The sequence below is a fragment of the Octopus sinensis genome, linkage group LG12 (assembly GCF_006345805.1).
Source record: "Octopus sinensis linkage group LG12, ASM634580v1, whole genome shotgun sequence".
In the NCBI taxonomy this organism is placed as follows: domain Eukaryota; kingdom Metazoa; phylum Mollusca; class Cephalopoda; order Octopoda; family Octopodidae; genus Octopus; species Octopus sinensis.
This window is the reverse complement of record NC_043008.1, coordinates 5464276-5488769: the sequence shown is the minus strand read 5'-3', so window position 1 is coordinate 5488769 and position 24494 is coordinate 5464276. Positions and strand designations below refer to the sequence as shown.

The 24494-nt window shown below is 40.3% G+C and overlaps 1 protein-coding gene across 3 annotated transcripts; it reads right to left on the bottom strand.

Moving 5' to 3' along the window:
* Positions 1–140: 140 nt before the first annotated feature.
* On the bottom strand, positions 141–13686 carry LOC115218017 (zinc finger CCCH-type antiviral protein 1). Of its 3 annotated transcripts, none has more exons than XM_036507784.1 (3): positions 12621–13686; positions 4694–4877; positions 141–501 (listed from the first exon to the last, which is right to left on the bottom strand). In XM_036507784.1, exons 1-3 carry the CDS (start codon positions 13541–13543, stop codon positions 331–333), a joined length of 1278 nt encoding a protein of 425 aa, XP_036363677.1. In that variant the 5' UTR covers positions 13544–13686; the 3' UTR covers positions 141–330. The 3 variants fall into 3 exon arrangements, with proteins under 3 accessions (XP_036363677.1, XP_029643622.1, XP_029643624.1); XM_029787762.2 differs by having other exon boundaries at positions 4727–4877; positions 12621–13682; XM_029787764.2 differs by having other exon boundaries at positions 358–501; positions 4735–4877; positions 12621–13683.
* Between the last annotated feature and the right edge of the window lie 10808 nt (positions 13687–24494).

Genomic DNA, 24494 nt, shown 5'->3' with positions numbered 1-24494 from the left:
GCTGGTGGAGCACTAAGAGGACCATCCGAGCGTGATCGTTACCAGAGCGCCTAACTGGCATTCATGCTGGTGGCACATAAGAAGCACCATTAACACCTTCAGAATGTTGTTTTCCACAACAATAAACAATATTGAATCTATTTACATGCATGTTAATTATATTCCACTTTTATTCCAATTAAATTTATTCAATAATCCAATGTATAATCAACTGCAAAGTTAAGTTAAAAATTAATAGTAATTGCCTTAGAAAGTTTTGATAAATTAAAACAACTACAAAAAAATCATTAAATTCTCTTGAGAAAAAAAAGGATTCATTAGAGATAAACTTTACTCTTTTTTTTTTGGACGGCGGCGAACTGGATACTCGATAGATTTATGAACTACTACCATCTCTTCAAAATTTAGTTTTGCATATGTATTTGAATCTTTAAAATGTAACATCAAATCTATTTTTGAATGGAAGTTCTTTTCAATGAATTCATTTCCCTCTTCAATTCCCTGAAAGTATAGAGAAGAAATATTACAAAAATTCTTTTAAATTGCAACCCACTCCATTATCTTCTGCAAACAAAATGAGACCTATTCAGTCAAGTACATCAACATCAAAATAAATATCAAATGCAAATTCCAGTTGTGATCCATGTGCCGGTGGCACGTAAAAGGCACCAGCCGAACGTGGCTGATGCCAGCGCTGCCATGACTGGCTTCTGTGCTGGTGGCACGTAAGAAGCACCAACAGATCGTGGCCGCTGCCAGCCTCCCTTGGCACCTGTACCGGTGGCACATAAAAAGCACCCACTACACTCACAGAGTGGTTGGCAATAGGAAGGGCATCCAGCTGTAGAAACACTGCCAGATCAGGCTGGAGCCTGGTGCAGCCTCCTGGCTTCCCAGACCCCGGTTGAACCATCCAACCCATGCTAGCATGGAAAACGGACATTAAACAATGATGATGATGATGATGAAGGTGACAAGTTGGCAAAACTGTTAGCATGCTGGGCAAAATGCTTAGAGGTATTTCTTCTGATTTTGTTTTCAGTTCAAATTCCACTGAGGTAACTTTGCCTTTCATCCTTTCAGAGTTGATAAAATAAGTATCAGTTGAGCACTGAGGTTGATGGAATTGCCTTTACAACCACCACCAAAATTGCTGGCCTAGTGCAAAAATTTGAAACCATGTCGCCTTACTGGCACCTGTGCCGGTGGCATGTGTAAAAAGATTCGAGCAAGGTCATTGCTAGTACCTCCTGACTGGCCACTGTGCCGTGGCACGTAAAAGGGCACCATTCGAGAGTGATCGTTACCAACGTCGCCTTACTAGCACCTGTGCCAGTGACATGTGTAAAAAGATTCGAGCGAGGTCATTACCAGTACCGCTTGACTGGCCCCCGTGCCGGTGGCACGGAAAAAGGGCATCATTTGAGCGTGATCGTTACCAACGTCGCCTTACTGGCATCTGTGCCGTTGGCATGTGTAAAAAGATTCAAACGAGGTCATTGCCAGTACCGCCTGACTGGCCCCTGTTGCGGTGGCACGTAAAAGCACACACTACACTCTCAAAGTGGTTGGCATTAGGAAGGGCATCCAGCAGTAGAAACACTGCCAGATCAAGACTGGAGCCTGGTGCGGCCGTCTGGTTTGCCAGCCCTCAGTCAAAATCGTCCAACCCATGCTAGTATGGAAAGCGGACGTTAAACAATGATGATGATGGAAAGTGCCAGCTGCCCACAGCTTGCAGACTAAGGTGACACTTGTTTATTGATCATACTTCAAGAACCCTATTGAGACATTATTACTTCCACCTTAGCAAAGGGGCAGGTATTGTTTTCCAGTGGTGTTTGTTTGTTTCTCAGTCGACAACATATCTCAAGAACTGCTGGATGGATTCAGATGAAACTTTCAGAGATGTTTGGCCTCATGACTGGCACAAACTGGTTAGATTTTGGGATCAATCCGCTTCTGGACAAGGATTCTGGATTATTTTTCATGGTTTATATTTAAATTTTGATAGCGGTCGGGTTCATTTTTAGTATTCTCATTTATGAGAGCAGTTTACTTATTTCAGATATTCTCATTTTAAAAAACATCTCTGGCTAATCGTTGAGAAGACATGGGTGTTGCCTTGGTGGAGGTTTGTGCTCTCTGAGTGCTCTTGTTGTTGTTATTATATATGGTTTGCCTGCCTTCCTACTTATTAGGACTTTGGTTTTAGCTAGGTTGACTCTAAGGCCCTTCGATTCTAATCCTTGCTTCCACACCTGAAACTTCTCCTCTAGTTCTGATAGTGACTCAGCAATTAGAGCAAGGTCATCAGCATAGAGGAGCTCCCAGGGGCATCCTGTCTGGAATTCCTCCGTTATTGCCTGGAGGACTATGATAAATAGGAGAGGGCTGAGGATTGAACCTTGGTGGACCCCTACCTCTACCCGGAATTCTTCACTGTACTTGTTGGCAACCCTCACCTTACTTACAGCGTCCCTGTACATGGCTCGCACAGCTCTCACTAACAATTCATCTATCCCTAGTTTCCTCATTGACCACCAGATAAAGGATCGGGGGATCCTGTCAAAGGCTTCCTCCATGTCAACGAAAGCCAAGTACAGGGGCTTATCTTTGGCTAGGTATTTCTCCTGCAGCTGTCTTACCAGAAATATGGCATCAGTGGTACTTTTCCCTGGCATGAAACCAAACTGCATCTCATCCAAGCTGACTCTCACTCTAATCAGTTGGGCTATGACCCTCTCCGTAACCTTCATTACCTGATCCAACAGCTTGATACCTCTGTAATTATTTGTATCTAAAGCGTCACTTTTACTTTTGTAGCAGTTGACTATTATGCTGCTACACCAGTCATTGGGTATGACTCCTTTGTGTATCACCTGGTTAACTATACGGGTGACTAGGCTATAACTGACACTGCCAGATATTTTGAGCATCTCTGCAGTAATTCCTGATGGGCCTGTGGCTTTCCCTGTCTTCATACTTCTAATTGCCTTATCTACCAAGGTACTGTCAACTTGGATAGCTGGTCCCTCTGTTGGGTCGACATTCGGCAGACTCTCTTTCTCCCTTTCATTTTCTTTATTCAGCAACATTTAATAGTGGTGTCTCCAGACCTCTCTCTTTGCATCCTCATTTAGCGCAAGTGAACCATCATCCATGCAAACACATTTCTCTCCTACCACATCACGGTTCTCTCTCACACACTGTCTTGCAACACAAAATACCTCAAGTCTTTTGTCCTCACGGTGCAGAACATTGGCAAATTTTTTCTCATTTGCTTCCCCTCTGGCTAAACACACCTGCCTCCTAGCTTCCCTTCTGGCAGTCTGATACACTTCCCTGCTACCATCGTTCTTCCAAGCCAGTTTCTTTTGTCTAATAGCCCTGTCAACAATATTGTTCCACCACCACGTTATTTTGGGTCTTGAGGTGACTTTGCACCAACCACAGATCTGGTCAGTGGCTCTCAGCAGGTTGTCTCTTAAAAACCTCCAGTTTTCTTCTACCCCATGTGAAGCTATATCCCCTTCTATTTCATCAAAGGCTTCAAGTAATATGTCTCTAAATCTCTGTCCATTCGCAGGATCTTTAAGCATCCAGACCCTTCTTCTCCTTACACATACACACATATATAAATTAACCCAATAAATATCTGATTCATAATATTTGTTCTCATGATTGTGTGGTGGTTGCGATAATAATTCTCTCTATGAATGCAGACAGACGTAGAGAGAGAGAGAGGGGGAATCTGAGAGAAAGAGTGAGAGCGCTGGCAAAGGCGGCGGGAGAAAGATAGTTGATGTCACACGTCGTTATAGAGAGAAAGTGAAGGGAGGGGAGGAAAGAGAGAGAGAGAGCTGGAGGAAGACAGGCAGATAAGAGAATGAGAGTAACGAAAAAAGACTTGTCAAAGTGTGGATTTTTTGCCCTAGTAATCACAGCTTTTGAGATAGGGATTTCTAACCTAGCCCACTCATATCCTCACCTCATTTTACATGTCCCTGTAAATTTCGGAGCGAATCCGACGGAGTCTGGTGCCCTTTAACCCGTTCCAATGCCAAAACCAGACAAACTCTTTGCATTTCAGATTTATAGATATTGATAAACATTGATAAGAAAGAGGAATAGAGTGATATCTCTATATATATAAACGGCAAAATGTCTGTCTGTAAGTGTGTCCTTTATACAAATCCACAATTTTTCAGTTAGAGGGCTCGCACTTTCTATGGTCATTCAAAACCGTCCAAGGGTGGTTGTGCACATCTTTACATTTCCCCAGTCACTCCACAAAGCCATTAGAAAATCAATAGAAGTGACTTTTTTGTGAATTTTCTATCCAAAACCCAATCAAAATGCCCGAAACTTGAGACACCAATTGAATGCCAGCTAGCTGTATGTGATTGGTCAGAGATTTGGACAGTACTCGAGTGTATGTGCACACAGCTGTATATGCATGCACTAGCACTATGACCTGGCGTTGCCGAGTCATAGTGCTAGTTACATTATAAAATTCTCTTATCCATTTACTAATTGCATTGTGGCTACACTTGAACATTACCTTCAAGGAATAGTTGGTTACATCGACATCAATTTCTTACCACCAGTACTTGCCACAAACAATTTGAAGTTAAAAGAAACAACGAAATTCCATAATATAGTCAATGCTATACTGATTCCTCTAACCTACCATGGTTCTGTTAAATATAAAAATATTATTTACTGATTTACTCATTTCACTCCAAGTTTCAGGCTCAGCTCTCCAGTACCATACCCAATTCATGTTGGGAGATGCTTGCTTTCTCTCTATCTTCAAGGGTTCACCATCAAGATTGGAAGCAAGCATTTTCTCAAAATCAACCTCAGATATATCACTACAAAAAGAAAAACAGAACACTATTTTAGACCATAGTTGACACTATATAAAATATGTAGTAGTATGGTTGACAAAATCAAATTTTAAATTTTAACAAATCTTATAAACCAGTCTCTGCCAAAGGCTTTTGAAACACAATAGATTTATCAAAACCTAACATCATAAATAGGTTCCTAAACTCAACAAACTCCATTCATGCAAAGAAATAATTAAAATAGCCAGCAAGCTTCAATGGAACCCTGCTATTAATAGAATATATATTATTGATATCATTGACATCATTTTAAGATCCATTTTTTCCATGCTTGCATGGATCACATGGAATTCATTGAGATTTTCTAAAGCTGAATGTTTTTCCTGTCACCAAACATTCACCTGTTTTCAAGGAAGATAATAATACTCTTATCTATTGAACAAAGAAACAGCCCAGACATAGATATGAGTCTCTGTTTAAAAAGGTAGTCATCATTATTGTACAACCATGGTCGCGACAATGGAATTTACTATGTTATGTCAGACCTCACAGTCCATCATAGCATTACGGAGGTCCTATTGCTGGATGCCTGTATCCCTGGAGATTACATCAGGGTAGGAGAGTGTGCGCCCTCTGGTATCGCGAGCAGATGGTTTCCAGAGAAGAAGAGTAGAAATTACCTCGTTTTCAGCTCTACAACAATGTCCAGCAAACTGGACTCTTCTACCTTTAACAAGAGATGATACAGGTGGTAATTTCCCATATATTTTGTACTTTGGTTGGATGACGCTTCAACGAGAGATTTTCAGCTCTCATAAGGAGGCGAGTGTAAGTTCCATCCAACTGCCTCTTAAGCTTCTTTGATAACGTCCAGGTTTCTGAGCCATCTAGTAGAATTGGTTCAACTGTGGCTTTGAAGATTTTAAGTTCGAAATCTCTACTTAGATTTGATGACCAGATATTATGCATATCATTACAGGCTGACCAGGCCATACCCTTTCTAGTTAGAAAATCTTGAAAATGACATGTTATACTACAAAGCTAGTATAACATGTCAGGACATATCAAGAAGCACAGACATGCTTTTGTGGTTGACTGTAAGCACATGAGAATATTTGTATTTGAGAGCAAGGTTGTTATATTTGCAGGCACAGAAACATAAAGACAAGGAGAAATCAAACATACACACACACACTGGCTTCTCTAGTTTCTGTCTATCAATTTTACTCACGTGGTATTAGTGAATTTGCAGCTTTGCAAAGACCTGTTGGGGCAAGTGAAATCGAAATCGAAATTGAACCAAAACCTATGACTGGCACCTGGCCGATGCCAGTGCCGCTGGACTGACTCCTGTGCAGGTGGCAAGTAAAGAAACACCGTTTCGACCCTGTGCTTGAGGAGACCTATTGAGTCAAGTACATCAACATCAAAAATCAATGGAAATTGTTGTTGTGATCCCTGTGCCAGCTGCACGTAAAAAGCACCATCCGAATATGGCCGATGCCAGCGCGGCCTTGACTGGCTTCTGTGCTGGTGACACCAGCGTCGCCTGGCACGTAAAAAGCACCCACTACACTCACGGAGTGGTTGGCGTTAGGAAGGGCATCCAGGTGTAGATCAGACTGGAGCCTGGTGCAGCCTTCTGGCTTCCCAGACTCCAGTCGAACCGTCCAACCCATGCTAGCACGGAAAACGGACATTAAACGACGATGATGATGATGATAGCATGGAAGGTTAGCCAACATTCATGAAAGTCGGAGTGAATTCCTGACTATGCAAATAACACTTCTTGAGGTATACCTTTTAATATTACTGATGTCATGAAAGAAAGATATCCGATTTCTTTACTACCCACAAGGGGCTAAATACAGAGAGGACAAACAAACGGATTAAGTCGATTATATCGACCCCAGTGCGTAACTGGTACTTATTTAATCGACCCTGAAAGGATGGAAGGGAAAGTCGACCTTGTGGAATTTGAACTCAGAACATAACAGCAGATGAAATAATTATCTCTTTACTACCCACAAGGGGCTAAACACAGAGAGGACAAACAAGGACAAATGGATTAAGTCGATTATATCAACCCCAGTGCATAACTGGTACTTATTTAATTGACTCCGAAAGGATGAAAGGCATAGTCGACCTTGGGGGAATTTGAACTCAGAACGTAGCAGCAGACGAAATACGGCTACGCATTTCGCTCAGCGTGCTAACGTTTCTGCCAGCTCGCCACCATGAAAGAAAGATATCCATTCTGCATATAGAATGAGACATGTAGGTATAGCTGTTTGGATGCTGCTGATTTGGCATGGGTGAATAGATGTTCAGCTGCTTTTGGCGACTGTATATTTTGATGCTAGAGGCATGTGTATGCAGAAATATACACAAAGAGAGACATTATACATACATACTAACATAACTCGTTGCTCGCAATTATAAACAGAGTGAGAGAGAGATTTTGAGGAATGAAGGTAGAGAGAGTCAGAGAAACGTTTGTTGACAAATAAGTCAAATGGTAGTATCAAAAGGGTTGTACCAAAACATTTTAGACCCTTCTAAATAGTGTGATCATGCAAGGAAACATTGAATATTATCATTACTGTTCAGGATTGGTGGAATCAGAGAGTCAAAGGAAATGTCTTGTAATGTTTGTTCTGGCTCTTTACATTCTGAGGCTGTACTCCACTGTAGTCAACTTTGCCGTTCATCCTTCCAAAGTTGATAAAATAAAAGTATCACTGATGTATTGGAGTCAATGGTATTGACTATTCCCTCTCCTTTCAAAATTGCTGGCCTTGTGCCTTAATCAGAAAGCATTATAATAAAAATAATAATAATGAAATTTTATTGTATACAGTGCTCAGGTGCACCACAACTTGTCAAAAGTGCGTATAAAGCATATGCAGTAGTGTACAAATGTCTGGAAAGAGAACAGTGTATGAGTCAGATACATGCTTGCGTGTGTATGGAGGGGAGAAAATCAGGTGTAGTGTTGGTGAATCTCAGAAAGCATGGAAGTTTTGAAGGATGCAGTGCTCCGACAACTACCAACTGATGCCGGCAGTTTGTTCCATGCTTCAGCAACTCTTAGTGTGAAAACATGTTTCCGAAAGTCATGGGAGCTATGCTGTTTTCTGACTTTGTAAACATGTCAACGGGTGTTAGACAGATGGAGTTTGAAAAGGTGCTCAGAGTTATTGTTTGTAAGATGGTTAATAATTTTATGGTTGCACGTCGCTGAACGGCTTTCAGACGATTAATATCCTGGGCAAGATAGGGGTTCCAGACCGGTGATGCCACACCATAGCTATATAAAGCCGCAGATAGATAGTCGGAGAGCGGCTTACAAAGGACTTGGTGGGTGATGCCAAGACACCCTCAGCCTTCTTGGCGATTTTAGTAATGTGTCTTGTCCAACGCAAATCGCTGTCAACAATAATGCCCAGAGGAGAGATAGAAACAAGCACTGAAGCAAAGTTAGACCCCACAAACTGTGTGGGCAAAGCTGCCTAGTCACAGGACTCTGGATAGAGTGTGAGATTGACCAAGCACTCAAGTTCCCTGAAGATTAGGTTGTCAAAGCATTGGAGAGATGATGAGAATCTTTAAGAGAAACTCTCAGAAAATACAGAAAAACTCATGAATAGACAAGTAATTCATCATCATCATCATTTAACGTCTGCTTTCCATGCTAGCATGGGTTGGACGATTTTGACTGAGGACTGGCGAACCAGATGACTGCACCAGGCTCCAACCTTGATCTGGCAGAGTTTCTACAGCTGGATGCCCTTCCTAACGCCAACCACTCCGAGAGTGTAGTGGGTGCTTTTTATGTGCCACTGGTACAGGGCCAGTCAGGCGGTACTGGCAATAACCTCGCTTGAATCTTTTTACACATGCCAGTAAGGCAATGCTGGTAAAGATCATGCTCAAATGGTGCCCTTCTTTGTGCCACTGGCATGGAAGCCGGTTAGCCGCTAAAACAATCTTGGTGGGTCTCAATTGCTCAAGGCTAGCTATCTTTGACCAAAAGATGGACTCAAAAGTTCAATCAATCATTTGGGATCCAAGGGAGCACCATGTTGATGAGGGAGGGAACATGATAGAGGCCAAAGTAAATTATTGGGTATTGTAATGGGCTAAATAAATAATTGTGCCCTGTAGTGAGCTAAACAAATGATTGGTACATGTAGTGGGTAAAGTAAAATGTTGGGCCAGAGCTTGCATTTGGTACTGTTGACATTAAGGCCCATATGACCGAGTTCCTCAATCATGGTCCTTACAGTTACAAGGGTCTCATCAAGAGCCCCACCCCCAAGCAAGCATCTTCGAGATACCAGACCTTCAAGTCCAGGTCAGCTTCCCTCTTGGTAGCATCATCAATACTCAGTATAAATAGAGCAGGTCACTCGGTTGGACTCCAGAGGATGAGATGGTCAATAAAGGAGTGTAGGAGGGTTCCCTGATAGGCTTGCCAAGCAAAGTGGAAGGAACTGTGGAGCATTCTCCTTTACTACATGAAGGATGACATTCTGACTGATGGAATTGAAGGCATTCCTGATATCTAGTTTGAGGATGACCTTTGGAGTCTCAGAAGGTAAGTTGGTGAAAAGCTCTCATGGCATGAGCATCAACCTAGCTTTGTACCCACCCCTCACTGAATAGGGGAAAATACAGCGGATAGGTAGTTTGAAACCGACCCCATTATCATCATCATCATCGTTTAAACGTCCGTTTTCCATACTAGTATGGGTTGGACGGTTCGACCGGGGTCTGGGAAGCCAGAAGGCTGCACCAGGCTCCAGTCTGATCTGGCAGAGTTTCTACAGCTGGATGCCCTTCCTAACGCCAACCACTCCGTGAGTGTAGTGGGTGCTTTTTACGTGCCACTGGCACAGGTGCCAGGCGGGGCTGGCAACGGCCACAATTGGTTGGTGCTTTTTACGTGCCACCGGCACGGAGGCCTGTCGAGGTGGCGCTGGCAACGGCCACGTTCGGATGGTGCTTTTACATGCCACCGGCACTGGTATTACAACTGCAATTTCCAATGACTTTTTGATCGATTTCGATTTCTTTTTTTAAAATCAGTTTAAAATACTGACAGTCCGAATTTTTGGTTTAAATCTCAGCAATGGACCGTTAAATGTGTTTATGGGGAGAAAAATATTGAAACACATCAATACGTGTAACAAAGAAACGCGGAAGGTGTCAGGTGGTCGTGGATGTACTTAAAAATAACAGCTCAATAGACCTTAAATCACACACTTTTTTTTTCTTCATAATTGTATGAATTCCAGTGAGTAGATTTTTTTAACCCATGCTAGCATGGAAAGCGGACGCTAAACGATGATGATGACTGAGAGAGAGAAAGATAGCGTAAATTTTATTTATTTACTTTTTCTCGCTTCTTTTTTTTTAGTGTGTGTTTGACTGAGAGAGAGACATCACACCCTCTCTCTCTTTCTCATTTAATCACTCTCTCTCTCTTTCTCAATCAATCACTCTCTCAAAAAAGATGCGAGGAAAAATAAAATTTTAAAATGTACGCTGTCACTCTCTCCCTCACACACAAACACATACCTTCACTCTCTCCCTCCCTCACACACACATCAACACATACCTTCTCTCTCTCGCTCTGTCTTACATACACACACACATACCTTCTCTCTCTCTCCCTCACACACACAAATACCTTCTCTCTCTCTCTCACACACACACACACACTTTCTATTTCGCACTCCACCATCAACATATACAGACTTTTCCCCGTCATTTTCTCTCACTTTCACTTTATGCTGACATCAAACGAAATGCACAATTCCAGTTCAAAAACAAATAAAGATTTCTTACTCAAAAATAAATAAAGAATTTACCCAACGCCATACCTTAACAGCTGATAGAGATCATTGACAACTCTGACTCAAAACGAAGGCTAGCCAAAGTTATGACGGGTGGAGGTTCAACGAAAACCAGCTTACTAACCTGTTTAAAAAGACTTTCAGGACGGGGTATTTGGGTAATTTCCAAAGATCCCTGACCTGGCAGTGTTATAGGAATGCTTTACCTGTTCGCGAGAAGTTATCACGGCATGGCATGTCAGTGCCACCGATATGTCCAAGATGCGGGCTGGACGATGAAACCGTCCAGCACGCTTTTCTTACATTGTCGGCAGCCGTCAGGCTTGATAAGTTACGCAGAACACGTGTTATCGCATCTGGGACGAGTACAGCTGTCGGCTGAGTCTATGATTAAGATGATACCGCCAACTGGATTCTCGAAGGAAGATGAGGCATGTTTTTACTGCACGGTAGCAGAAGTGAAAGAATGCGTGTGGCATACAAGAATGGAAGGAGCCGCAACAGGATCTTTTGTCTCAGGCCTCGGCTTGCTCGCTTACTTCAGATATCATCTAAAGAGCAAGATGGGGCTGGAAAAGAAGACCTTACCACGAGGAGTGTATGAAAAAAGATGGAAGAAGTAGCGAAAAAGGTGGGTGTCAGAAACCCAGTTTGATCAAGGAAAGCTGCGGGGCCTTATACGCTGCTGGAGTAAAAAAAATATATCTGTAATTTTCAATGTAACTTAATGTAAATAAATTTAGTTAATGTAAAGGACAATTTAAATCAAGTTTTGTTTATAATGCATAATTCATATATTTTGAAAATTTTTAAACGAACCACTTAACTGTTTTTTGTATGTCCTGTATTGTTCTATGCTGTGATTTTATAATCGTAATGAAGATTCATACTTAAACTAGAAGTCCGCCTGTTTTCGTAAACGATTAGGACGGAAGAGGCATGCTTTGAAGACGCTTTGGCGGGCTTTTAACTGGTATAATCTACCAGGTTGAACGACGGCATCTTAATTGGTTCTGGGTTTTCTTTCAAACAACACTAGTTTATTCAACAGGTCGATAACTAGGGTTTGATGTGTAGCATGTCTGATATCCTCACTGTTTGAGAGACACAATAAGAATGATCTCGTTTGAGATTACAACGATCTTTGGCTAGTTTCACCCTGTTATGTCCACTACTCTGATTGGTTGGCATTTGGCATGGTTTATCTCTCTACTTACTTCGCGTCACTGTGTAAAGCCAACCAATCAGAATAGTGGACACAACAGGGTGAAACTAGCCAAAAATGGTTGTAATCTCAAACGAAAACATTCTTATTGTGTCTTTCAAACAGTGAGGATATCAGATATGCTAAAGATATATGCAACATGAGGCGGAAGTAATGAATACGTACACCACCCGTTTTCGGCATAAAAACCCTCGAAAAGATCCAAATTTCCAAAGACAGAAAATATTTAGACACAAACGTGTGTCTCAGAAAGACATTCTCAAACACAAACGCATGCTACCACACTGAATTACAGAGCGGATTCATGAAAAAAGATCAAATTTTCACACAGTAATCAATGATATGCTGTTAAAATTGTCGATTGTCTTCAAAACAAATATTTTAAAGCTTCACAAACGTAGATTACACATCTAGTTTTACACCAATTACACTATTTTTTAATTTTTTTCCGGCCCGGGTCAAACACTATAGTTTAAAGGCCATGGACTGAAGATGTGGATTTTCCGGGGCCTCTCCCCCACCACCCCCTTTCGCGAGTGCGCATTTTTTTTTTTACATATATTACACTATTTTTTTTTCCGGCTCGGGTCAAACGCTTTAGTTTGACCCTAATTTCTGATACTGTTGTATAGGGTTAATTTTGAAGTGGTGAACTAGAAAAGAAAGTAAATGTATACAAACTTGTATTGCGGATTCAAAGTGGCGGTCTTTATGTTCGGGTCAGCGTATTGCTTCTCTATTTGTTCGTTGACCACTTCTGGGAAGTTAAGCCATTGTTTTACATAGTAGCACCACATATAAGGATGTTTAGAGTGAATAAACTTACAATTTGGACGTGAACAGTTCCCCTTTAAGAAGTAACGACAAAATTCAGACGTTTTGGGTTTAGGCTTGGACTTTGATGGCACAGAAGACGGGGCTTGTACTTCAAATTTCAATTCGGTGACATTTCTTATCAAATCAATTATTGATTCATCCTCTAAATTTGTATCGAATCCAAATTTCTCCAAAACGGTCGTCACTTGTTCGTCAATATCGTGATTTTTATTACAATTTCTCCCTCGACACTTGAAATCTACAAACTTTTTACAAATGTGAATGCAGTGACAGTCCACAGATTTTCGACATCCATCATCATTGTTGTGATAATTACACAACATAGGTGTGGTTTCCGATGTACGATTACAGCGAATTTGTAATAAACCTCGTACTTCCTCAAGACTTAATTTACTAAGTCCATGTTCTTTTAATATTTTCCTGTTATGTTGGCTCTCAAAGTTGTGACCAAATATACAATCCTTACTGCGCTTGCAGTTATTACTTAACAGATAAAACTTACAAAGGTGCAATGATGTACAATTGTTATCGTGGGTTTCTGGGCGGCCACAAATTTGCAGAGAAGTTTTAGGGTAAATAATATTGCCCTGTTGGTGGAAGCGATCTGAAGTATTAATTACATGCTTGACGTGTGATAAATTCAAATGCAGATCGTTGCTGCTGTGAGATAATTTATCAACAATACAATGTATGTTCTGGCCGTTGGATCCTTCTCTACATAGAAATTTGAAAATAGGCAACGTAAGATCACGAGATGCACACGCCATCTTCACTTTAGCGCAATTAAAATGAAAGTATTATTTAGCGATGACGCAAATAAAGTGATAGGAAAAGAATGTCAGACAAAAATAACGTTGTTTTGACTAAGAAAACAGGGTGCAATAAAAATCTCAATTTTGGTTAGAAAAGGAAGTAACACACACACAAAAAAAAAGCAAAACATTTTTTGGATCTTTTCACTATGACCGGCAGGTTTTTAAAATAATTTCTTTGTAACTAAACATTTTAAAACTTCGTATACTAGTAGAATGTGTTACATAAAAGATCTTTCTCTCTTGGCTTTCTTGAGAAAATTCTGTAGTTTGTGAGCTATTTGTTGTTAAATTTCTTGCATTTCGGCAATTTCAATCAATCAATGACGTCTATTGAGGTGAATACAATTTTTAAAAATCTGCCGGTCAAAGTGAAAAGATCCCATTTTTTCTTTCGAGAGTTAATGATGTAAAAGAGTTGACAATACTTTCAGAATGCAAGAGGACTAATGGTTCAACTAATGAGTTTTTCAGACGATGTAGAACTTGCTACCATTATACACTAGGAAGATATTTTAACTTTTTTTTTTGTTTTATGTGTGCATGGTAGTCTCATTTTCATAAACTGTGTTCAGCAGTCCATGCTATGTAGATGCAAATCCCAGTGATTTGTGGGATAAAAGCATGTGTATTGTAGGAAGAAAACATTGAAAATAGCTTAGACTTATTTAATTAAAAACTACATAAAAAATAATGCTAATTATGTTGTTAAAAAAGAGTTTCAAAAAAGTAACTCTCAGAAAACAGATGATAATTTGAAAGTCTCCATAATATCCTATAACCATAGATTTAGAATTGTGATTGCTGTGCCGGTAGCACGTAAAAAGCACCATCCAAACATGGCCGATGCCAGCGCCGCCTTGACTGGTTTCCGTGCCGGTGACACGTAAAAAGCACCAACTGATCGTAGCCGCTGCCAGCCTCCCCTGGCACGTAAAAAGCACCTACTACACTCACGGAGTGGTTGGCGTTAGGAAGGGCATCAAGCTGTAGAAACACTGCCAGATCAGACTGGTGCAGCCTCCTGGCTTCCCAGACCTCGGTTGAACCGTCCAACCCATGCTAACATGGAAAGCGGACATTAAACAATGATGATGATGATGAAGCATGGATCATGACACTGATACATCTGCAGCATATGAAAGATACCAGTAACTATCTTGCCCCATGAAACCAACAACATAATTAGGATAGCTAATGAACTTGAGGAAGGGTATGAAATAAGAACTGATAGAGATCTTTCCCCAAGGAGCATTGGTGAAATCTATTGATGGTCACTAAACTCTGCTTGCGAAGACCTGTTGAGGCAAGTGAAATCAAAATCAAATTCGATGACTGGCATCCGTGCTAGCAGGGTGCAAAGAGTACCATACGAGTGTGATCATTTGACAGAGTGGCTAACCAGCTTCTGTGCCAGTGGCATGTAAAAGGCACCATTCGACTGTGATCGTTACCAGTGTCACCTTACTGGCACTTAAGCCTCGTGCTAGTAGGGTGCCAAGAGCACCTTCCGAGCGTGAACTGGCTTCCATGCCAGTGGCACATAAAAGGGCACCATTCGAGCGTGATTGTTACCAACGTTGCCTTACTGGTACCTGTGCCAGTGGCATGTATAAAAAGATTTGAGCAAGGTCATTGCCAGTACCGCCTGACTGGCCCCCGTGCCGGTGGCATGTAAAATGCACCCACTACACTCTCGGAGTGGTTGGCATTAGGAAGGACATCCAGCTGTAGAAACTCTGCCGAATCAAGATTGGAGCCTGGTGCAGCCATCTGGTTCGTAAGCCCTCAGTCAAAATCGTCCAACTCATGCTAGCATGGAAAGTGGACGTTAAACGATGATGATGAATGAATGAACTTGAGGAAGGGTATGAAATAAGAGCTGATACAGATCTTTCCCCAAGGAGCATTGGTGAAATCTATTGAAAAAAAAATGAAGCAGCTCACTGAGAAGATAGTATGCGGGTACTTGGCACATAAAACACAAACTGGAAAGAAACCTAGATAGAATTTAGATGAAACTTCTGAGAGTAGTACTTAGCATCAAATGGCATCCCCATACAACACACCAATATGCTCTTAAATATGGTTTCTGATTACAAATATCTTGGGTCATACATATCATCATCTGAAAAAGATTTTCTAACTAGAAAGGCCTGGTCGGCCTGTAATGATATGCATAATATCTGGTCATCAAATCTAAGTAGAGATTTCGAACTTAAAATCTTCAAAGCTACAGTCGAACCAATTCTACTATATGGCTCAGAAACCTGGACGTTATCAAAGAAGCTTGAGAGGCGGTTGGATGGAACTTACACTCGCCTCCTTATAACAGCTCAAAATCTCTCGTGGAAGCGTCATCCAACCAAAGTACAAATATATGGGAAATTACCACCTGTATCATCTCTTGTGAAGGGTAGAAGAGTCCAGTTTGCTGGACATTGTTGTAGAGCTGAAAACGAGGTAATTTCTACTCTTCTCCTCTGGAAGCCATCTGCTCACGATACCAGAGGGCACACACTCTCCTACTCTGATACAGGCATCCAGCAACAGGATCTCTGTAATACTATGATGGACCGTGAGGTCTGGTGCAACATAGTAAATTCCATTGTCGCGACCATGGTCGAACAATGATGATGATCTTTATGATAAATCTTTGAAGAGTTACCACCACTATGAAGGCAAAAAGACTGGGATTTTGTGGATACCGCTTTTGTAGCATGGATGAAATAGTGAGTCAAGTCCTGATATGGAAAACAAAACATGAACAGCAACCAAGAAGTTATTCAACAAATTTGCGGCGGGCTAGCAGAAACGTTAGTGCGCCGGGCAAAATGCTTAGCGGTATTTCGTCTGTCGTTACATTCTGAGTTCAAATTCTGCCCAGGTCGACTTTGCCTTTCATCCTTTCAGGGTCGATAAATAAAGTACCAGTTTCGCACTGGGATCGATGTAATTGACTTAATCCCTTTGTCTGTCCTTGTTTGTCCCCTTGTGGGCAGTAAAGAAATATATTTATTGACCAACAGGTTTAAGACCCTGGTCTATTGAAGAGTGACTTACAAAGAGCAATGCAAGAGAGGGAATTCTGAAGGCAAGTGGTTGATGGTGTTCAAATGTACATGATGTGGTTGATAGCTAACACTGGCTCCATTTGAAATCAGAGTGCAAAGATGACAACAACTGGTAATCTCATTATATTAAATATAAAGAGGTTTTTTTTCTAGCATTCACTTGTATCATATTCTTTGCTATAACTTATCTGTCAAAAACTTCCAAAAGCATTTCTTTTCCTAGATCTTCCAGGTCATTTGAGAGATTTATTTATAGATGTTTTCGATCTAATTTGGATTCTTTGCAATCAAATTTGAATTTTTTAATTGGTGCTCAAGCCTTGAAAAAAAAAAAGAGTTAAACTACATCAGCCGTAAAGGAATACATGTCTATCTTATCTAACTCGTCCAGTAGAGCCCACCAATTGATATCTGAAAAGTTCGATGAAATAACTCATGAACACTGCGATAGCTTCTACCAGATGTTCTTTTACGACGATCAGTCTGAACAAGGGGAGATAATAGGAAAAGAATCATTCGTATATTATCTCCCCTTGTTCAGACCGGTCGACGACGTAAATATGTTGAAGCATCCTTTGGTAGAAGCTATCGCAGTGTTCACGAGTTATTTCATCGAACTTTTCAGATATCAATTGGTAGGCTCTACTGGACGAGTTAGATAAGATAGACATGTATTCCTTTACGGCTGATGTAGTTTAACTCTTTTTTTTTTCAAGGCTTGAGCACCAATTGAAAAATTCAAATTTGATTACAAAGAATCCAAACTAGATCGAAAACATCTATAATAAAGAGATAATAGAAGCAAAAGAAGATATGAGAGAACTCAGCAAGATTGAGTTTACTGACATGATCAATAGAGAACCACTACCAAAGCTCTGAAGCAACATAATCATGATGTATAATATTGCTCTTAGATTTAAAAAAATAAGGGAAATGGCCTAACAATCTTAAACAGCCACTATTCCACTGCTAAAGTTGTAACTGCTCAATTAGGTATCAGGATGAAACAGAAAAGGGCCAACAATGTCAATAGACCTCCTAAGTGGAAAGTAGCTGTACAAAAAGGGATCAAATTTTTGCAAGCAGATGTATCAGTTCTCAATGAACTTGCTAGAGGAGTAAATATTCAGATGAAATAAACTAGAAAAATTGAGTAAAAATATAAAATCAAAGAGTTTATAAACCTCCCTGCAACCAAGGAACTAGTGAAACAACGAATACAACTGAAAACCCAATGGCTCAGAAGGTATGGCAAAGGAATCCAGTTTTATCGACAAAACAAGGTATTCAAGACATCATCATCATCGTTTAACGTCTGCTTTCCATGCTAGCATGGGTTGAACGATTTTGACTGAGGGCTGGTGAACCAGATGGCTGCACCAGGCTCCAATCTTGATCTGGCAGAGTTTCTACAGCTGGATGCCCTTCCTAACACCAACCACTCCAAGAGTGTAGTGGGCCAGTCAGGCAATATTGTCAATGACCTCGCTTGAATCAAATCTGACAACTGGCATCTGTGCTAGCGGGTGCAGAGAGCACCATACGAGGGTGATCGTTGACAGAGCGGCTAACCAGCTTCTGTGCCAGTGGTACATAAAAGGACACCATTCGAGTGTGATCATTACCAGCGTCGCCTTACTGGCACTTGTGCCCGTGCTAGTAGGGTGCCAAGAGCACCATCCGAGCGTGATCGTTGCCAGAGCAGCCAACTGGCTCCATGCTGGTGGCATGTGAAAGGGCACCATTCGAGAGTGATCATTACCAACGTCGCCTTACTGGCACCTGTGCTGGTGGCATGTGTAAAAAGGTATTCGAGACAGATACAAAAAAATTTTACAGGGTAATTGGCAAAAGCAAGATAGAAGTAAAAGAAACTGAGGAAATGGAAGAGTTCTGGAAGAAGATATGGAGCAACAAAAAAGAATATAATGTTGAAGCTCATTGGATAGAACGTGGGAAAGTGAGACTGAATGAAATTGAAAGAGCAGGAATGGCAATAGGAGTTGAAGAGCTATGATATGTTCTTAGAAAGTCTCACAAATGGCAAACCCCAGGACTGGACCAGATCCCTAACTTCTGGCTGAACTGTTTGACAGAAGTACACCAAAATTTTGCTGCATCCCTAACTGATGTCACCCGGAACCCAAAGCAAATATCTGCCTGGCTGACCAAAGGAACAACATACCTTCTTCCAAAAACTGAAGACATGAAAAATCCAAAGAACTACTGACCAATTACATGTCTCAACACCACCTACAAGATATTCATATCCATACTAACTGAAAGAATATACACTTACCTGGAACAGAATTCTATCCTTCCACAAGTTCAAAAAGGTTGTAAAAGGAATTCTTATGGCTGCAAAGATCAATTACTCATAAATAAAATGATTGTAGAGAATTGCCGGAGCAACAAGAAGAACCTGAGTATGTCATGGCTAGACTACAAGAAAGCATTTGATAGTGTCCCACATAATTGGCTACTCAAGGCCCTTGAGATATACAAGATCTCTCCTGTCGTCTCCAAATTCTTACAAGGTAGCATGGCCAAATGGAATACACATCTCCATCTTAACATCTGTTGTCTTCTTTAACAATTATCTTTCCACTATTTTGGAAATCTGCAATGGCTCCATAACTACCATCTCGGCTACAACCTTGGAGCCCTAGTTATCCATTGCAACACTTACCTAGCGTACCTAATCATTTAGATTATATCGCCTGTGAACCAAACCCCCATATTTGTATATATATAAGTTCAGCAAAATTTAGATTCAGATGAATATGGTACTTAAGTTAAAGGCACCAGAATTTGGTATGGTATTACCCATATAAATCAAATGGGGTGATTATAATCAAAATAAGCAACAAGAATATCCAAGATAGTGTAGTACAATCGTTTCATGCTACTTCATTTTATTAAACAATGTAAGTATTACATCAATTTTAAAATGTAGAGCAATCTTTAGCCACATATAGAATTTTTTTAATTAAATAGACGATGCACATTTTTATACTTATTTCATTTGCCAACATTACAAAGAGAGTAGATATATAGACAGAGAGGTTAATTTCATCATTAAGAACATGGTAGTAGAATTTATACACACACACACATATATATATATATACACACACACACATATATATATATATACATATATATATTAGAAGGGAGTACCTCATTTCTTCTAATATACATATATATATTTGCCTATATTACAGCCTACATGCAAATGTACTTATGTATGTACATTCTGTGTATGTACCTTCTACGTGTATTTCCTATTTAGTATGAGGGACATTTCATTTATGAGGACATACAACTGTATTTGTCTGAGTGATGGGTCCTTTGGGGGGCTTGGATAAAATGCATATGTCAAGTCAGCCCAGTGTGCCTCCATGTTGGTCTTTTGGCATGTAGGTAGAGTATGGAGGACAAATTCTTGTAACTATAGTGTAGAAACCAAGGGGAGCATAATAGAGAGCATCCAGCATGTAGCTAACACCATCTACCAAAGTATCAAGGTAACTATAGATTAGGTAAAGACCTACACAATTTGAGGCTTGTTCAAGAGATTGTAAAAGAGACTGGGCATTGGAGAGAGAATCACTGATAAGAGCGATGTCATCAGCAAAGTCAGTGTCTGTTAAGTGTTCAGCTGGGTGTCTGGAACTTCTTTGGATGTAACAGAGAATGCCTGTCCGAGGGAGGGAGCTGGTTAATTCAGCCAATCACAGACTGAGCAAAGCTGTCAACAGACAGTGTTGCCTGAGCCTACCCTGAAGTCCAAAAACACATGTTTTAACTAAAGCTAATACAGATATGCTTCAGTGTTGACCTGTAGCATAAGGTGTTATCTGTTTGTGGGGATATGAAAAGTTTAGTTCACTTTGAACTTTTAAACCCAAACCAAATGATAACAAAATTCTACTGTGAGGAACTTGAGCAGCTTAAGTCAATGCTACAAGAAAAATTACCATCTTTGGTTTCGAAACAAAAAGTGTTCTTCCATCAGGATAATGTTTGGCCACATACAGCGAGGATGACATTCCAAAGGATGGAGCAGTTTGAATGGGAAATGATGCTCCACCCATCATATTCACCAAACATTGCTCCATCTAATTATCATTTATTCCACAGTTTTCAAAATTATTTGGAAGAAAGAAATATGAATTCTGTAGTCTACATCAGAACAGTACAGGTGGATTATTTTTTGTCAAGGACAATTGAATTTTGGAAGGGAGGCCTTGCAAATCTACCAGATAGATGAAAGAACATTGTAGAAAATGAAGGAGAGTATATTTTAGATTAAAAAGGTACCTTGTTTATCTTATTCTGTTGTGTCTGGGGCGAGTCATTTTCTTTTTGTGCCTTATAATATAACACACTCATTGGTAAAATTTCCACTTTTCTCTTATTTTTATTTTCCTAAAATTTTCGTTGCATCTTGCAACCTTTTCAATAGTTTATTAGTTTATCTTAATTTTGAAAAAATGAAAGAAGTATAAAAAAAACTGCATTATTTATGGGATGACTGCATATTTAAAGGTACAGGTAATCTTATGAACACATGACACTCTAAGATCTAATTATTATTAATTAGGTTGTTCTTATCTCTATATTTGAAAATTTCATATAATTCCATGCAACATAGTCTACATCTATATGGGCTACTTGTTTATGGCTGAGATCTATGCACTAAATCCCATTTAACATTGAAATCGATATTATTGTCTTTAAGTTCCCAGATTTTCGTAGATAATGAGGTACCATTAGCTTTATGCTGATATTGTCTGAATGTGCAAATTAGTTTGTCCTAACAAGGTGCCTCTATTTAAGTACCTAATTCAACTGAATCCAAATTACATTAAATATATATATATATACACCATCATCATTGGCGTTAGGAAGGGCATCCAGCTGTAGAAACATTGCCAGATCAGACTGGAGCCTGGTGCAGCCTTCTGGCTTCCCAGATCCCCGGTCGAACCGTCCAACCCATGCTAGCATGGAGAATGGACGTTAAACGATGATGATGATGATCATCATCATCATCGTTTAACGTCTGTTTTTCGTGCTAGCATAGGTTGGATGGTTCGACCGGGGTCTGGGAAGCCAGGAGGCTGCACCAGGCTCCAGTCTGATCTGGCAGTGTTTCTACAGCTGGATGCCCTTCCTAATGCCAACCACTCCATGAGTGTAGTGGGTGCTTTTTACGTGCCAGGCGAGGCTGGCAATGGCCACGATTGGTTGGTGCTTTTAACATGCCACTGGCATGGAAGCCAGTCAAGGCGGTGCTGGCATTGGCCATGTTCGGATGGTGCTTTTTACGTGCCACCGGCACTGGGATCTCAACTACAATTTCCATTGATTTTTGAAGTTGATGTACTTGACTCAATAGGTCTCCTCAAGCACAGGGTCGAAACGGTGTTTCTTTACTTGCCACCTGCACATATATAATTATAATTAGGGTTCAGCTAACTTCTTCACCACATACCGAAATTAGAAATAGGAGTTAAAATTCCTTTTCTACTACTATAAGAATCTCCATGACGGTAAACATACTTTTTTACGAAGGCAGAGAGAAAAATAATCATTCAACATGACCAGGATTAATTATATATGTGTTTCGAGATTAAAGTAGTTTAAATTTTACTTACTTCTCTCTTCAGTATAATATTTCCAAAGTTTATAAAATTTGAAAGTGCTATGGCTGAATATGCACACAATCGAGCGACATCATGTAACAGATATCCAACCAACACTTTCAAAATTTATAGAGCCGAATGTGAATACACTATTCAAACTCTATACCCATGTGTATGGTATGAGCAATACTGCAGAAAACTGCAGTATTCTATCATGGAGTAAATTATAATTTTAAATTAATAATACAAGAGTAAAATTTATTAATTATATATATATATATATATATATATATATATATATATATATATATATATATATATATGTATATATGTATGTTATGGTTGCCCCCTCGTTATCGAGTATGGCCATTGCACAAAGCTTAACTGTTACTGGCGCTGTGATCGAATGTGACTTTTTAGCCCAGCTAAAGATCTACAATGTCTTGTACAGAATAGGCAACTAATACCTTTACTGGTAATAGCCAGCTGTAGTTGTAACTGGGCTTCATGTACCTTTGCATGTCATTTAAGTCCTCCTGCCGAATTACACTATCTTCCACATGTCCGACAGATATGATTAGTATGGTGTGTTACACCACCACCAGTGGCCAGGTTGTCACTCATCTGTCTCACTTTATGACTACAAAGATGACTCTTGAGTCCAGCTTTACTGAGGCAGGGTCTTGCATAGACATTGCATGTCAGCATCAAAGGAAGACCCTTCCTATCTGGAAGTGTAACAGCGATGCCCTTCTTGACATCCCTCCTTACTTTCTCATGTGCAACTCGAGATTTCTCAAAAATGGCTGTCCCCTCGTACACAATCCTTCTCCACCTGCTACGATCAATAGCTATGCCTTCCCATGTGTCAGGAGAGATGCAAGCATCTCTTAAGGATGGCTTCAGCAAGTCCTTATACCCCTTTTTTGGTTATGTGGAGGTCGTTCTCCTTTAGCTAACTTTCCATAAAAGAGTTGTTTTGGCATCCTTGAATCCTTCATCCTGAGCCTTTACTTTAACACAAGAGCTTCTATAATTTCACACCGAGAGCCTTCCAATATTTCAAGATCACTGATGTGGTCCTTCCACTTAATGCCATAGATCCGTCTGAGGCACATCTGATGGAAATGCTCCAGTTGTTTAAGGTGGTATCGATATATGACCCACGTCTTGCAGGCATAGAGAAGAGAAGGGAGCACACATGCCTTGTACACCTTTATCTTTGTCTTTCTGCATATGTCTTGCCGACTCCAGAGGCGCTTTTCTAACCTTCCAAAAGCAACACTTGCTTTCCTAATTCTATATGGAATTTCCTCATCCAAATTGCTATATCTATTAATAGTGCTTCCCAAGTAGACAAACCGATCAACTACATCAAGTCGTTTACCATACACATAGATATTTGGTACACTATACTACTTACCAGGGGCAGGTTGATGCATGACAACAGTTTTCTTGAGATTGACTGTCAATCCTAAGGCAGTGCAAGCATCAGAGCATGCATTCAAAATGTGTTGCATATCAATCTCTGTGTGTGCTACTAGCTCACAATCATCTGCATACAAAAGGTCTCTTATGATAGAGGTAAATACCTTTCATTATTCTTCAATTATTCTCTCATTATATTATTCTTTCAGTATTCTCTCATTACTCTGTCTAGCTCAGTAACATGCCGTTCATGTAAATATGTTTTTCGTTTAGTCTTGTCTTCCTGTTGCTCCCGATGATAACCTTATATTCATAGCCACTTATCTTTCCCCTAAAATTTGACTTTCTCAGATTTTTCAAACCTACTTTCTTGCTCTCACAATTAACAGAACCTCTTCCTAGTTTGTGGTCTAGTTAGATTGCCTGACGAACTCAGATTTTACCTTTTTTCCAAGTCTATCTTAATTATCAAATAATAAATATTATCAACACTGCCGTCTCGTTTCAACTATGCTAGTCAGAGCCCCTCACATCGTTTCCTCCCATGTGTTCCTTGACCACTTCTCTCCCCCCTCTCTAACTAACCCTGTCTCTCTCCCTATGTTTCTCTATGTCCCCCTCTTTCCATAACCACCATCGCCATATATAAACTAGCGAACGCATAATCGGGAATCTCACTCGCTTCCAAATCCCTAACGAAGAATTACGCACAGCTCATGAACGGATAAAGTTAAGAAATTCTTCTTTCAACCT

Excerpts from the sequence above, each read along its gene's own strand:
- LOC115218017 (XM_036507784.1), bottom strand. The coding sequence starts at position 13,543 with ATGGCGTGTGCATCTCGTGATCTTACGTTGCCTATTTTCAAATTTCTA. Across the intron at positions 4,878-12,620 it reads ACTTTGAATCCGCAATACAA|TGATATATCTGAGGTTGATT; the intron begins GTTTGTATACAT and ends TTCTTTTTGTAG. Across the intron at positions 502-4,693 it reads TTATATTTAACAGAACCATG|GGAATTGAAGAGGGAAATGA; the intron begins GTAGGTTAGAGG and ends CTATACTTTCAG.